The sequence below is a fragment of the Sinohyriopsis cumingii genome, chromosome 11 (genome assembly GCF_028554795.1).
Source record: "Sinohyriopsis cumingii isolate HCF-2022 chromosome 11, ASM2855479v2, whole genome shotgun sequence".
NCBI classification, from domain to species: Eukaryota; Metazoa; Mollusca; class Bivalvia; order Unionida; family Unionidae; genus Sinohyriopsis; species Sinohyriopsis cumingii.
Genome location: NC_142971.1, coordinates 20,702,565 through 20,716,630, shown reverse-complemented (window position 1 = coordinate 20,716,630; position 14,066 = coordinate 20,702,565). Strand labels below are relative to the sequence as shown.

Below are 14,066 nucleotides of genomic sequence, written 5' to 3'. Positions count from 1 at the left end.
CTGTAAAAGTTGCTGAATAATTTTTTATATATCAATATAAATTACAAACCCAGTAATTTAGTAGACAACCAGAAAAATCTGCTCAGTAACAAGATTTTTTAAAGCTGGCTGCCAAAAAACAATCCTGGTTTTCACAATTTCTTCTACCTTTGTTTTCAAATTATTGAAGGTTGTATGTGCTAATTTTTTATATGCACTTACGGCTGACAGGAGAATAATTGAGCAAATAAAGAGATATGTTTCAAGAGATTTCAAGGCGAGTAGGTGATAATCGTAATCATTATGTAAATGGACATAAATAGGCATACTCAAATCACTGAGCATAAAAAAGCCACACCAATGACAGCTGCTTTCATTATCGCTGATGTAGTTGAAGGATGAGTCAATCAGTGGAGGAGTCAGTCTCAGTCTGTGGAGGAGTCTGTTGGCTTATCTAACTAAACAAAGCAAACTTGACAAAGTTCCAGAACAACTCTAAAAAGCTGATAAGGAGAAATATATTATACACATGATTAAAATTAAGTTAACACCATTCTGTTTTTGGTTATGTCTAATTTATCAATTCAAGGTCTTGTACCTATTTACTTCTATCTTTATTATAACTTTAATTATCAGCATATTGTTTTCAGGTACAAACAAAAATAAGAAAACTACTTCTTTACTTGTAAAAATAAATGACACAATTTCCAGAAAACATAGTTTACTTCATTTTTTTAAACAGTCATTGTCATATTAGGTTGTCATGTTTCAGGACAAGCTCAACTCTCCCAAGGGTAAGCTCAATTTTCCAGTCAGTTTGCCCTGCCCTGCCCTGGGGCAACTTGACTTTTATAACATCTGTAAAGCCCTGACTGTGTTGCTATGCAATGAACACCAAACCAACCAAAACCTTAACACCCCTTCAAAAATGTTACCAGAGTTTGGTCAAGTTTTGCCATTAGGTCAGTTTCTCATATATTACATAACACATTTCTATTTGTATGTATGTTATGTGACAAAATTTCTTGGACTGATGAAAACAAGATTATACTTCATAAATGAAGATGAAAAATAGTCAATTACATTGTTCCAAATATAACCTGTCCAAAAGTGCCAAGTACATTAACCACTCGACCACCGGATCAATTACTTACAACAGCATTCAGATACAAGTGAAGTCAGTTATGTTCATGCTTATTATACAGGTTTATTTTTACAATCTTTTTGTTAGCAGGATGCACACAAATACCATAATCAACTAGTGTTAGGGAACCCCCAGTGACAACCGCATTCAAAATTATAAATTAATGAATGAAATCACTAAGCTTTGTGCATTTTTGCATCCTTCATGCTTTTAATTTTAAAATCTCAAAAGGGGTACAAACTTCCTATGAGGGGAGTGGGGTAGGCAAATACTGTAACTGTGATGCATCTTGTCTTCTTATTCTAGCATAAACAGTACTCATCTGAATTGTGAAATATAGGTATCAGTGACCTACTTCAATGGTAAAGGGGTACTCCTCATGATGCATCCCTCACCAAGTTACATGAATATAGATGTAGAAGTATACTGTATACTGGGTGCAAAAACATATTTTGTCATGAGCAAAAGAGCTAAATGCAAAGCCAAAATCTTAAAATGTGAAATGTAGGTCACAGCAACAATTTTTATGGTACGGATGTGGTACTAAAATAGGTATAATTGTATGATTTAAAATTCTACCATGAACAGAACTTGAGAAAAAAGTTAAAACAGAAAATTGAAACCAAAGTAAGTGAAGCATAAAAAATACAGGTCACAATTATGTATTTTTGTAACATGGGAGTATTACTTATCAAGCATCCTAAGTTTCATGATTTTGGTACAAAAATATACAGTGTGCAAAAACAGGCTGATCCTACCAAAGGGAGAAAACTGAGACTTACATGGTGAGACAAATCCTTAATACTTTTTGTGTCAGTTATATTGACAATGGCAGCACGTGGTATGCTGTCAATATGAACTGTGCAATATAACCTTTTATGACAGGACTAAATTAACTCCATCATCTCATGCATGTAAATGTTAACAGCAGCGAACAAGATAAAAACCTGAAAATAATTTTTCTCTATTCCATATCCTTGAAAATGCTACTTCCTTATTTCCTAACAAAATTGTATTTATAGAGTTATATGGAATAATACCCTAGGTTATTGTAATTTGTATATAGTACTTGGCCATCACAAGTTTGTACTGGACAAATCAGCACCCTGGGCATTCACTGCTTTTGGCACCCAACCACCACCACCACACAAATAAATACCACAAACATTGCAAAATAGTGTCTGCACTGGCTTGGCACACTGGGTGGTCACCCATAGTTCCTACCTGACAGGGGTATATGTGTGTGTGTGTGTGTGTGTGTGTGTGTATATAATGTACCAGGCCCATTGTTCTTTAAACTTTCTGAACAATAATCTCCAGCTCAAGCTCAGAATAGCAAAGATGGACTATCTGGAGTAAGCCTAGTTGTGACTGAAATCTGATTTTGAAGAAAGTAAATTTAAGAAAATTTTAAAAGTTAACATTGCACCAGGTAATCAAATATACAGAACATCCAAGTTTAAAGTTTCAACTCAAACTTGCATTTCATGCTCAAAATGATTAGAGAATACTGGCACCGGTTTCCCTTGGTAATATTTTCCATGTCTAAAGCTTAGACTCTGATCTTCAAAAATTTATATGATTACAGATTTGGGTATGTTCTACATGCAATTGTGTGCAAATTTCATACCAAAAATATCTGTCCAAATTTCTCTTTATATAAAAAGAGGCCTAATTTTCAACTGTTATGACAGCCATTTATCTTCTAAATGTGTATTAAACTTCGTAACCATATATATCTCAGCTGGAAATAAGATATTCTTCTTGTCATAAACAGCAATAAACCATACACAATAAGAGACCCAAGTCAGCCTGATATTCCCAGACAATTATGGTTAATAAACCTAACTACCATGTTTTATTGAAACTGGATTAGATATTCAGTCTTAAGAGAAATAACAAGCTGGGCCAATTCAAGCAAGATCTTCCCATTAATATGCATAGATTTCATACAGAATCTAAGACCATGATGATATATTTACCAGTTTGCAACAACGTAAATTCAGTCTTCCGAATTTGTGACACTTAGCATGCAGCTCAGTTATTCAGATGGAATATTACCTTACAAATTAATGAGAATCTATCTCGTAATCAAACTTGTCAATAATCATGATGATATAAGCCCATATTGTAAGTTCCATCAAAAACTAGATGAGAAATATGGTCCTCAGAGTGATAACAATTAACAATTATCAATCAGATACAAGATCACCTCATTATTATTTCTTAATCTCATTCTAGAATGGTAATAAGCTCAATCAGATGCCAGATCACCTCATGAATATTCACATATCTGACCCATCAATGACCTCATCTGAGATTATGATGACTTTAGCCAATGTATCAGTTTTTATCAACATGGAGCAAAAATACAGCCTCTGAGTTAGCTTGTTAACACGTCTGACTGGCAGCCATTCTGACAATGGGTTTGAAACTGAGTTTGGTTATCACTCACATATAAGCTAGTGCTGGATCTGGATTGGGGTGGGGGTGGAGTTGTGAGGGTCAATCAAAATTATCCCCTCCCCCCATCCCCCTTTTCAGACAGGTTTGTAAACAAAACAAACTACCCCTCTGAAACGAAGCTCAAGAAAAAAAAATCTGGATCCTTGTGCAGTGTTCATAAACTACTAACAGACAGTTACATATTTTTGTAAAATTAAAGCTTGTGTACCATTAAGCAAATTTTCACTCATATACGTTTTAAGGTGAATAGGTATCATAATGATAGAAACAGTTTATTTTGGTTATAAGTAGTTTTTACCTACCCAAGACCTCTGATTACAGCTTAACGACTGCTCACTTCTAGCCTTCTTCAGATTTTTTAAAAAATCCAGCATTCTGACTTGAACACCATAGCTCTTACAACACTTTAATGTTAAAACAAGTTCAGCCTGTGTTTAAAAGGAAGTACAGTATATGCACTCTGTATTGATACATGTATGCACACAGATCACAATCTGACCAGATGTATGTACCAGCCTAATATAATCCCAGCACTGGTGACAATTGCTCAGGATGAAAACACTTAATTCATGACATTTCCTGTAGAAGAATTCATTTTCACATTTTTAGCCATTGCATTATACTGTGCTTGATAGCTTTATAGAAATGTGAAATTTAATTTCCTATCATGGCCCCCTTCTTATATGACCCAACTATGTACAACCAAAATAAAAAGCAATGACAACATTTCATCATTTTATTGATCTCAATTTACTTTGGAATGTTATTAATATATTTCCCGCATTGAGACTGAAACTAGACAAAAAAGGACCAGCCTAGAGTGAACTTTGAGATTATCAATTGTACTGCAACATAATGGGAGAGGGTTGATAGAAATCATGTGCAGAACAAAGAGCACAACTCCTAACCTGCTGGTAAATCCAGGTCTATTCTATTTGTAGCTTGCCTACAATATGCAAACACATTTGGTGACAATTCAGTGTAATGATCCAATTTTTTTGAAAACTTCTATCTAACTGAACGTCTTGGAAAATGAAGGTTTGGAGAAATATTCTTGTCAACTGAACAATTTTCACACTGCTATTTATGTTTCCAAAATATGTTATTTGCTCTTTACATATTTTTAAAGGGGCTCTGCATGGCCGAGTGGTCTAAAGTGCTCTCTGTTACGGATCACTGCCATCTCACCTCTATCTGAGTGGGTTCGAGTCAATTTCTTCAAAGCAGTTTGTGAAAAGGAGGCTCTTTAAAGATTTTTTTCCCCAATTTTAGTAAAAGCAGCTAATGGTGGCGATATTTTATGGCAGATTGGCATTATTTGTAAGAATCTGAAAGCCCATTACACTTGAAATCTTCCTGCAAAATTTGGTCAAATTCTGTTGAACTTAATTTCAGAAGTCTGTAAATACATGTACATAATGTCTGGTAATTTGTTGTTCTAAAGCTGTGCAAAGAAATGCATTGCAGTAAAACAATATATGATGCTTACCAAACCTGTGCTGCAAATGTTGAGTATTCGTAACTGTGTCTGTGCAGTTGGAATTGACTGATAAGCGAGTATACACAGTACTATATCTTGACTCTCCCAAGGTCCTCAGTAATAACCCTTGTATTAACCCCAGAGACATAGGTTTCTATCCAGCAAAAGACGTAATCTTTTTTGGAAGCACTAATACTTGTATTAACTTAAGTACAGTTCTATGGTATGTACAGCATAATTATACAGTATAACAGTCTCCACTATGCACTTTATACACACTTGAAACATACCTTTGTGATTAACTAAAATTAATATAAAATACAGATCCTTATCAAAACAGACATAATTTCTATGCTACATACTGGTGGCCTAAGTGGTTAGAGTGTCTGCCTCAGATGTGGGAAGTTGTGGGTTCAAATCCCTGCCAAATCATAAAAAGACTTTTAACAATGGGACAGTACTAACTACTGCCTCACTTAGTGCTCAGCACTAGGAGCTTAGTCTCAGGACTGGTCGGCCTGGTGTCCAGATAATGCACCTGGGTGGGACATGATGTCACATGTCTGTGGCATGATGCCTATTGGCAGACATCACCATAAACTGCCACATTGCAGACACTGTAGCAATATGACTCAGACTGTTAAAGCAATGTTAAAAATCCAAAACACACGCAACATATATGGTACATATAGTATACGTCTCCTATATGCACTTGGTACACACTATAAAGATGCATCAAAATAAAAAAATAAACAGATCTATGTTATAACAAGATGTCTATTAGAACAGCCTGACTTTTTCATAAGCAAAGATGGTTTAATAGTAATATTGTTCTTTTCTTCTTAATGTTCTTATATCAAATTAATTACAACTATCTCAAGTTATTTCTATTAGAATAATTTTTAACTGTTACTGTAAAGCCTGTATTGTGCTGATGTGTCATTATGCCATATACACACATATCCAACCATACTACATTTGATATACTTGTGTGATATTTTCCAAACAATTGTAATATATCATCACAAGGAATGAATTGAAAGGACTATCTATCTATCAATTGCATACTTGAAACAGTCCCAATAGTTTAACATCCAGTGGAATTTCACAAAAGTCCAGTAAAAATATTCACCACTTCATTATATTACAAATTTGTGCCAAAACAACTTCTGGCGATGGCTAAATAAAAATGCAAACAGAAATGTTGAGCCCTGGCCATGTCATGATGCCCACTAGAGTGTAACAGTGACAGTAGTCCTTAGGAACACCAGTGCCAGAGGACTGGCTGACTGAGAGTGACAATGTTTGGTATTACTTTGTACAGACACTAAATCTGGCTAACATTCCCCAAAAAAGGCACATCATCCAAATTAATTAATGCAGCTCTTAATACAGAATCAAAAAACTTAATTGCAAAGACAATGAAACAAATAAATATTACTGATAAATTAAATGGACTACTAGTTAGTGCTTCGTACTGTGCAGCGCTCAGGTTTCATTCATTTCAATGAACACCACATAAAATGTTAATAAAACATTGCAATAATTTTTTTCGTTCCAGCTGTGTTCTTCCTATAATATAACAGGATGTTTTAAATACTTTCTAGTTTTAGTATATAATGAAAAGGTTATTGACTGAGTATCAAACAATATCGGACCCTCATTCACATGGCACAAAATGTCCTCAGAAGAACAGGCATTCTCGGCAACATGGCCAAAGGCCCAAAATGTTTCAACACTCAGGGAATAACCTATCCATGTATATCAAGAATCCACAAATTCTGATGGTTCTTGTCTGGTATTTTTTCCCCAAGCAATGTGGTGACAAGATATTTGTGAAAATTATTATGTTGTTGTTGTTGTGGGGTTTAACGCCATTTTTCAGCACGATAGGCTATACATGGCGGCCAGTATTAATGGTGGAGGAAGAACCCGGGAAAACCCCGGAAAGAACCACCGACCCACGAGAAGCTACTGGCAAGCTTTCTCACATACCCATATTGGCTGAATCTTAGACTCAAACCGCCGCAGACAGAGGTGAGATGGCAGTGATCCGTAACGAAGAGCGCTTTAGACCACTCGGCCACTCGGGGCCCCTGAAAATTATTATAAAAACACTCTGAAGAGGTATAAAAAGTTATAACAGATAAGAAAACCAAATTACTTAACCATTAAATTTACAAGAAAGAGTGTCTGTCTGTCTGTCTATCTGTCTGTCTACCTATGTTTTAATCTACACACACACACAAACACACACAAAAAACTACTCATTTTTCATTGTATGTTTCCATATTGATTTTTTTAAATTTCATACTTTCTTCTTGACAGATTTCATGTAAAAAAAAAGTATTTTTAGATTCACTTAAACAAATGTCTTTGTAGAAATGAACAATGCAACCCTACTTAGCAAAAAGGAAGTAACACAAAATGCACTATCAGTAGTTTGCATATTGTTTTCCCAGTTTCACAAAATGATTCAGTTATTCTTAGCAACACTTATTTCCTCATAGAAAATCAATTTTGTATAGAAAGCAATTTGTAAAACCTAAATGATGTTAAGTTTAACATCCTTTCCTTTTAACTTCCTTTCAAGCAGTCATTTCTCCAGGGCTATCAATGATGTGGAATTCTTTCTCTCTTGATTTCTCCATAAACAGGACTTTGAAAGTATTTCAATTCTAAACAGAAATAATCTTATGAGACTAATGAAAATGTCTTAGACATTTTTAATTTACACTTGAAGTATGTGCAACTTGTACAGTATAACTTGCCTTAAACGTCCACCTCTTTCTGCCAACACATAATGTTCTCTCAAGACAGAAGGGTCTTTCATGATAGGTCATAACTATATAGTCAATAAATCTGTGCATGGAGAACCTGGTCTCTCAAGACAGGTGGTCTCTCATAGCATAGCACTGCACAACTAAAAAAGCTTTTAAGTTTAAGTTTAAAAACACTTTGCTACAATAAGTATACCTATGTAAGTATACATAATATCTCAAGCCACAGTGACTCAGTTATTAGCATGCCAGAATCATGACTGCAAGGGTCCAGGTTTGAATCCTACCAGTGGTATGACCTTGGGCAAGACACTTTACTCCCCCTGAACAATAAATACCCTACTTGTGATTCTGTGCCATAGAACTCCAAACCAAAACCAAACCAAACAAATTATTCTATTTTGTTATCACCAAAGTCTGAGGTGCCTATCAATTCTACAAAGTCTTAGGTGCCTATCAATATTCCAAAGTCTTAGGTGCCTATCAATACTCCAAGTCTTAGGTGCCTATCAATACTCCAAAGTCTTAGGTGCCTATCAATACTCCAAAGTCTTAGGTGCCTATCAATACTCCAAAGTCTTAGGTGCCTATCAATACTCCAAGTCTTAGGTGCCTATTAATACTCCAAGTCTTAAGTACCTATCAGTACTCCAGAGTCTTCAGTGCCTATCAATACTCCAAGTCTTAGGTGCCTATTAATACTCCAAGTCTTAGGTACCTATCAGCACTCCAGAGTCTTAGGTGCCTATCAATACTCCAAGTCTTAGGTGCCTATCAATACTCCAAGTCTTAGGTGCCTATCAATACTCCAAGTCTTAGGTGCCTATCAATACTCCAAGTCTTAGGTGCCTATCAATACTGCAAGTCTTAGGTGCCTATCAATACTCCAGAGTCTTAGGTGCCTATCAATACTGCAAGTCTTAGGTGCCTATCAATACTCCAGAGTCTTAGGTGCCTATCAATACTCCAAGTCTTAGGTGCCTATCAATACTCCAGAGTCTTAGGTGCCTATCAATACTCCATGTCTTAGGTGCCTATCAATACTCCAAGTCTTAGGTGCCTATCAATACTGCAAGTCTTAGGTGCCTATTAATACTCCAAGTCTTAGGTACCTATCAGCACTCCAGAGTCTTAGGTGCCTATCAATACTCCAAAGTCTTAGGTGCCTATCAATATTCCAAGTCTTAGGTGCCTATTAATGCTCCAAGTCTTAGGTACCTATCAGCACTCCAGAGTCTTAGGTGCCTATCAATACTCCAAGTCTTAGGTGCCTATCAATACTCCAAGTTTTAGGTGCCTATTAATACTCCAAGTCTTAGGTACCTATCAGCACTCCAGAGTCTTAGGTGCCTATCAATACTCCAGAGTCTTAGGTGCTTATCAATACTCCAGAATCTTAGGTGCCTATCAATACTCCAAGTCTTAGGTGCCTATCAATACTCCAAGTTTTAGGTGCCTATTAATACTCCAAGTCTTAGGTACCTATCAGCACTCCAGAGTCTTAGGTGCCTATCAATACTCCAAGTCTTAGGTGCCTATCAATACTCCAAGTCTTAGGTGCCTATCAATACTCCAAGTCTTAGGTGCCTAATACCCCTAAGAATGAGAATATCAGCCTCTAATTTTTCATGTCTTTTTAATTTTTGTTTATTGTGGCTGTCACAATAAATTATCAGGTTTATGTTCTTAATTCTCTTACAAGTAAATGGTCTTTTGCCATGATATATTACTTACAATATTTGGTAATGTAATATTACAATTTTTGTATTTTGTGTACAGGTAGGACAATACAATCATTTCATAATATTTGTTTGGTGAATAACAAACTTTTCAGCAATTAAATGAATTTCTCAACTAAATATCAGTATATCTAGCTTGTATGCACTTTCTGTTTATCTTGAATATCAACATGACAGTCATGGTTATGACTTTAATGGTAAAAACTAGTTTAAAAACGTATCCTTTTACTTTGTTAAGTCAGCAATTTTGCTTTGCACTGATTTAGAAAATCTAGAGAAATTTTGAAATGGTTCACAATGCTTACTCCAAAAGATTTCAAAGCTGGAGGGAGACAACTGGTGAATGACTACAGGAGTAGAATCAAGTCTGTGATATTAATGAATATTATTCTTTTGAATAAGCCATGTTATCTCTATTGAAATCATTATTTCTTTTTCTCAAAATCCTTTTCCTATCTAGTAATCATCACTTGTGTACATACATCTTGAATGACTTCTCTCCCACAGACAATCATTCCAAGTTTATGATTGCAGTGTTATTTAATTTAAACCTCAGAAAAGAATTCTTGGAACAACATTAAAATATTCAGAAATCTTACTTAATATTTGTGGTTACTGTACTTTAACCAATATACTGAATGTCACTTTCAATATGACATTCTCACAATGCAGCAAATTTTCAAGCATGAACCATGTCAAATATCATGGTGACCATGACTACTGGACATTACCAGATGCTAATCTGGGACTACTGGACATTCCCAAATGCTAGACTGGGTCTACTGGACATTCCCAGATGCTAGACTAGGACTATTGGACATTCCCAGATGCTAGACTGGGACTACTGAACATTCCCAGATGCTAGGCTGGGACTACTGGACATTCCCAGATGCTAGACTGGCGCATACTCTTCAGGAGCAGGTCATACTCCACAGTGAGGTATTCTGTGCGTGTGATTTGAATTTGTAACATAGCTTTAACAATTTTTCAGTCATATCACTATGATGTTCACAGAGTGGCAGTTTATAGTGATGTCTAGAACTGGGGCATCATGTGGAAGAGTTGTAGCATGATATCCCACCCAGTCACATTATCCTAACGCCAGGCAGACTAGTTCTAACACTAACCTCTTAATGCTGAGAGCCAAGCGAGTCAGCTGTTAGCAACATCCCCTCTAAGCTGCGTGCACACGTGGCCGTGCAGTTGCTCAGGCATCCCCGTGCAGCTGAATTGTTCTCTATGCAGCAGATCAAAATTACCAAATATTCAATCCAACATTGATACTCAAGTCACCGTAATGCTTGCACAATGCAGCGCGCATAGCACACACATCTACCATTTGCTTAGAGGGAACGTTGGCTGTTAGTACTATTTTTGTAAGTCTTTGGTATGACTTGGCCAGGAATCGAACCCACAACCTCCCACATCTGAGGCAGACACTCTAACCAATAGGGCATGGGAGCAGTGATGAGATATTCTCATCACTTAACATTGTTAGATATGCTTATTGGTGAATCCATAGTAGCTCAGTGCTTAGTGTTCCAGACTCATGACCAAAAGGGTGTTGGTTCAAATTCTACCACTGGACCAGACTGGGTCAGCTACTGTGGTGTGTCCTTTGGCAAGGCAATTTACTCCAATTATCTCTGCACTAAATGACCAACTTATGTTGCTGTGCCATAAAATACAAAACCAAACCAAACATGTATACTGTTTCTCCTTGTTTTAATTACAACTCATTTTCTGAATAAGGATAAAATACAAATTGATCTTTTCAAAAATTTTAAACAAAATTCTTCTTATTTGCTACATGTATTGCAACTCACAACATTTTGTGACCCGTTTCAATACGTCATCTCAGCTCAGATTTACTGTACCATGGTAGATCAGAAATTACTAACTTTATCCAATACATTGGCAGAAAGGATCATAGAGATTTTGAATTGGATTAAATTAACTGTTACACCTGTAACTGACAGGTCTCTTTACATGAACTCATACATACAATGAACAAAAGGCTCTAATCTGCTGACCAACTTTCCAGTAAGGGATTACCTCCCCACATATTTTATCTAGCTTCTAAATTATCTTCAAAAATTAGCTGTCAACTCACTGATAAACAGTACCATCTGTACTTGCTTTTAAGTCACATCCAACAGCAAACTGCACAGATTCAGATGTGTCATCACATAATGTACCACCAGATCTGGGTCTGTGTTGTTTATTCCACTGATTACTCCTAGCAAACTGCACGGACCCAGATCTGCCAGTGCATTATATGATGGCAGATTAGGGTCTACGCTGTCTGCAGTTGGAATGAACTTACATGCAAGTACATATAGTAGATTTTTTCACTATAATACTGTTTAGCAATTGTACACTGTTCCCTCTTTATAATGCCATAAATGTGACTGTAAGTAAGGATGGCTTATGCTGAAAGATGTTCCAACAAGGTTGTGTTTTAATAGTGCAATGAAACAAATATTACATTTATTGATCTAAAATCAAATCTTAATTTGATCTCAAGTGAAGAACCAAAGATGAAGTTGTTGTTCTAGGGTTTAATGCCATTTTTAAGCACAAGATAGGCTACACATGGCGGCCAGGATAACTGGTGGAGGAAGAACCCTGGAAAACCCAGGGAAGAACCACCAACCCACAAGAAGCTACTGGCAGGCTTTCCCACGTATCCATACTAGCCGAGCCTGAGACTCGAACTCACACAGACAGAGGTGAGATGGCAGTGATCCAGAACGGTAAGCGCTTTAGACCACTCAGCCACTCGGGGCCCCCCAAAGGTGAAGTAAATTATAGCAAAATAAAATACCTTAAAGATGTTCCAACAAAACTGTCTTATCAGTGTATAGGGGTGTCCCAGGGGACAGTGGTCTAAGGTGCTGCCTGTGCAGATCACTGACATCTCACCTGTGTGGGCTCGAGTCGCGGGCTCTGACAAAGTGGTTATGTGAGAAAGCTTGCCAGTAGCTTCCCATGGGCTTGTGGTTCTTCTTGGGTGTTTTCCCCAGTTTCTAACTCCACCAAATATACTTTCTGACATATATAGTCTATCATGTGCTGAAAAATGGTATTAAGACCATAACAACAATAACAAGTTACAACATTTAGTACTGGTAAAATAACAAGATGATCTTATTTGCTTTGAATTCTGACACATTAACTACCCTGTCTGCACTGGTGATCATCTTTTCCTTAGACATTTGCACTTTTGTAATAATTCTTTGGACATTAGCATTTTTGTAATAATTCTTTGGACATTAGCATTTTTGTAATAATTCTTTGGACATTAGCATTTTTGTAATAATTCTTTGGACATTAGCATTTTTGTAATAAAAGCTTAGCAAGTGCTCATGAAATTTTAAAAAATACATGTATTGCATGTCTGAATACCTGGTTTAACTGAGAAGAGTTGTACCATGTTATTTTCCATTATGGATATTTCACTAATTTAACATTTGTGATCACTCACTATCAATCAGCATTTATTATAATAGTTTCCCTGTTCTGAAAGAGTTTTACTTTCAAGCACAGAATTCACTGATTAAATGCTAAATGTATTTCTGAAAAATTGTTTCACCCCATAAAATTTTGTTCTTTTTTTTCTTCATGTATACAACCCTAACAAATATGTTATACATTTCCCATCAGTGACTTTGCAACTCATTAGCGCTACAAACCTTGAAAGCATTGATTACCAAATGTTGTTTTAAAATGAAATTTGCTGCCATCTAAAAGATGTTATCACCTAGGATCACTACGACCACTGCTTTCACCAACAAAGACACTGACAGACTTCTATAAAAAATAAAAAAATATTTAGATTTTTCCCTGATGAAAAGGCATATACAAAGGCTACACAGAGTCGAGATTTGTGGGACACAGGATAAAAAATTGCTGGAAAACCACGATCATACACTATCAGTGCAACACTGCCTCTGTAAAAGCATACTTATTCCTCATTTTCAGGTTTAACACTATGGTACAATGGAACTTGACCACATTCTCAATGAACCCATGTAAAATGTCTCATTGAAACAAAGATGCTTAAAAAAACTTCAGCCATTTTGGAAAATGACAAGGCCCTGGCATCTCAAGCCTATTATCAAAGCAGTGTTGTACAAACTGATTTTTTTTGGGTGGTTTTGTGGGTTTGATGACATTTTTCAGTGCATGATAGCCAATATGTTTACCTGAGAATAAACCCAGGATAATTACACAAAGAACTCAAATTACTCATGGGAAGCTACTGGCATGATTTCTCACATACCAACGTTGTCAGAACCCATGTAGACAGAAGTAAGATGTCAGTGATCAGTAAACATGTGCATCTTTGACCACCCAGCTATCAGGGGCCATAACGTTTCATCCCAAGTATGATGAAAATATATCATGGACTTCAAGAAATATGCAAATGAAATACTTAACCAAAACCTTAATAAACTGCTGCCACAACTTGCGAC

At 36.2% G+C, this 14,066-nt stretch overlaps 1 protein-coding gene across 4 annotated transcripts in view; it reads right to left on the bottom strand.

The window, feature by feature from the left end:
* LOC149787717 (oxysterol-binding protein-related protein 8-like) overlaps positions 1–14,066 on the bottom strand; it is a 146,097-nt gene that overhangs the window by 95,973 nt on the left and 36,058 nt on the right. Inside the window, exon 1 of one of the 4 annotated variants that reach the window (XM_089973916.1) lies at positions 3,892–4,014. The exons of the other annotated variants lie outside the window; for them this stretch is intronic. Coding sequence (XP_089830042.1) covers positions 3,892–3,963 — 72 coding nt within the window. The 5' untranslated portion in view covers positions 3,964–4,014. Of the gene's footprint in view, positions 1–3,891; positions 4,015–14,066 lie in introns of those variants that run through there. 4 annotated transcript variants of the gene reach the window in all.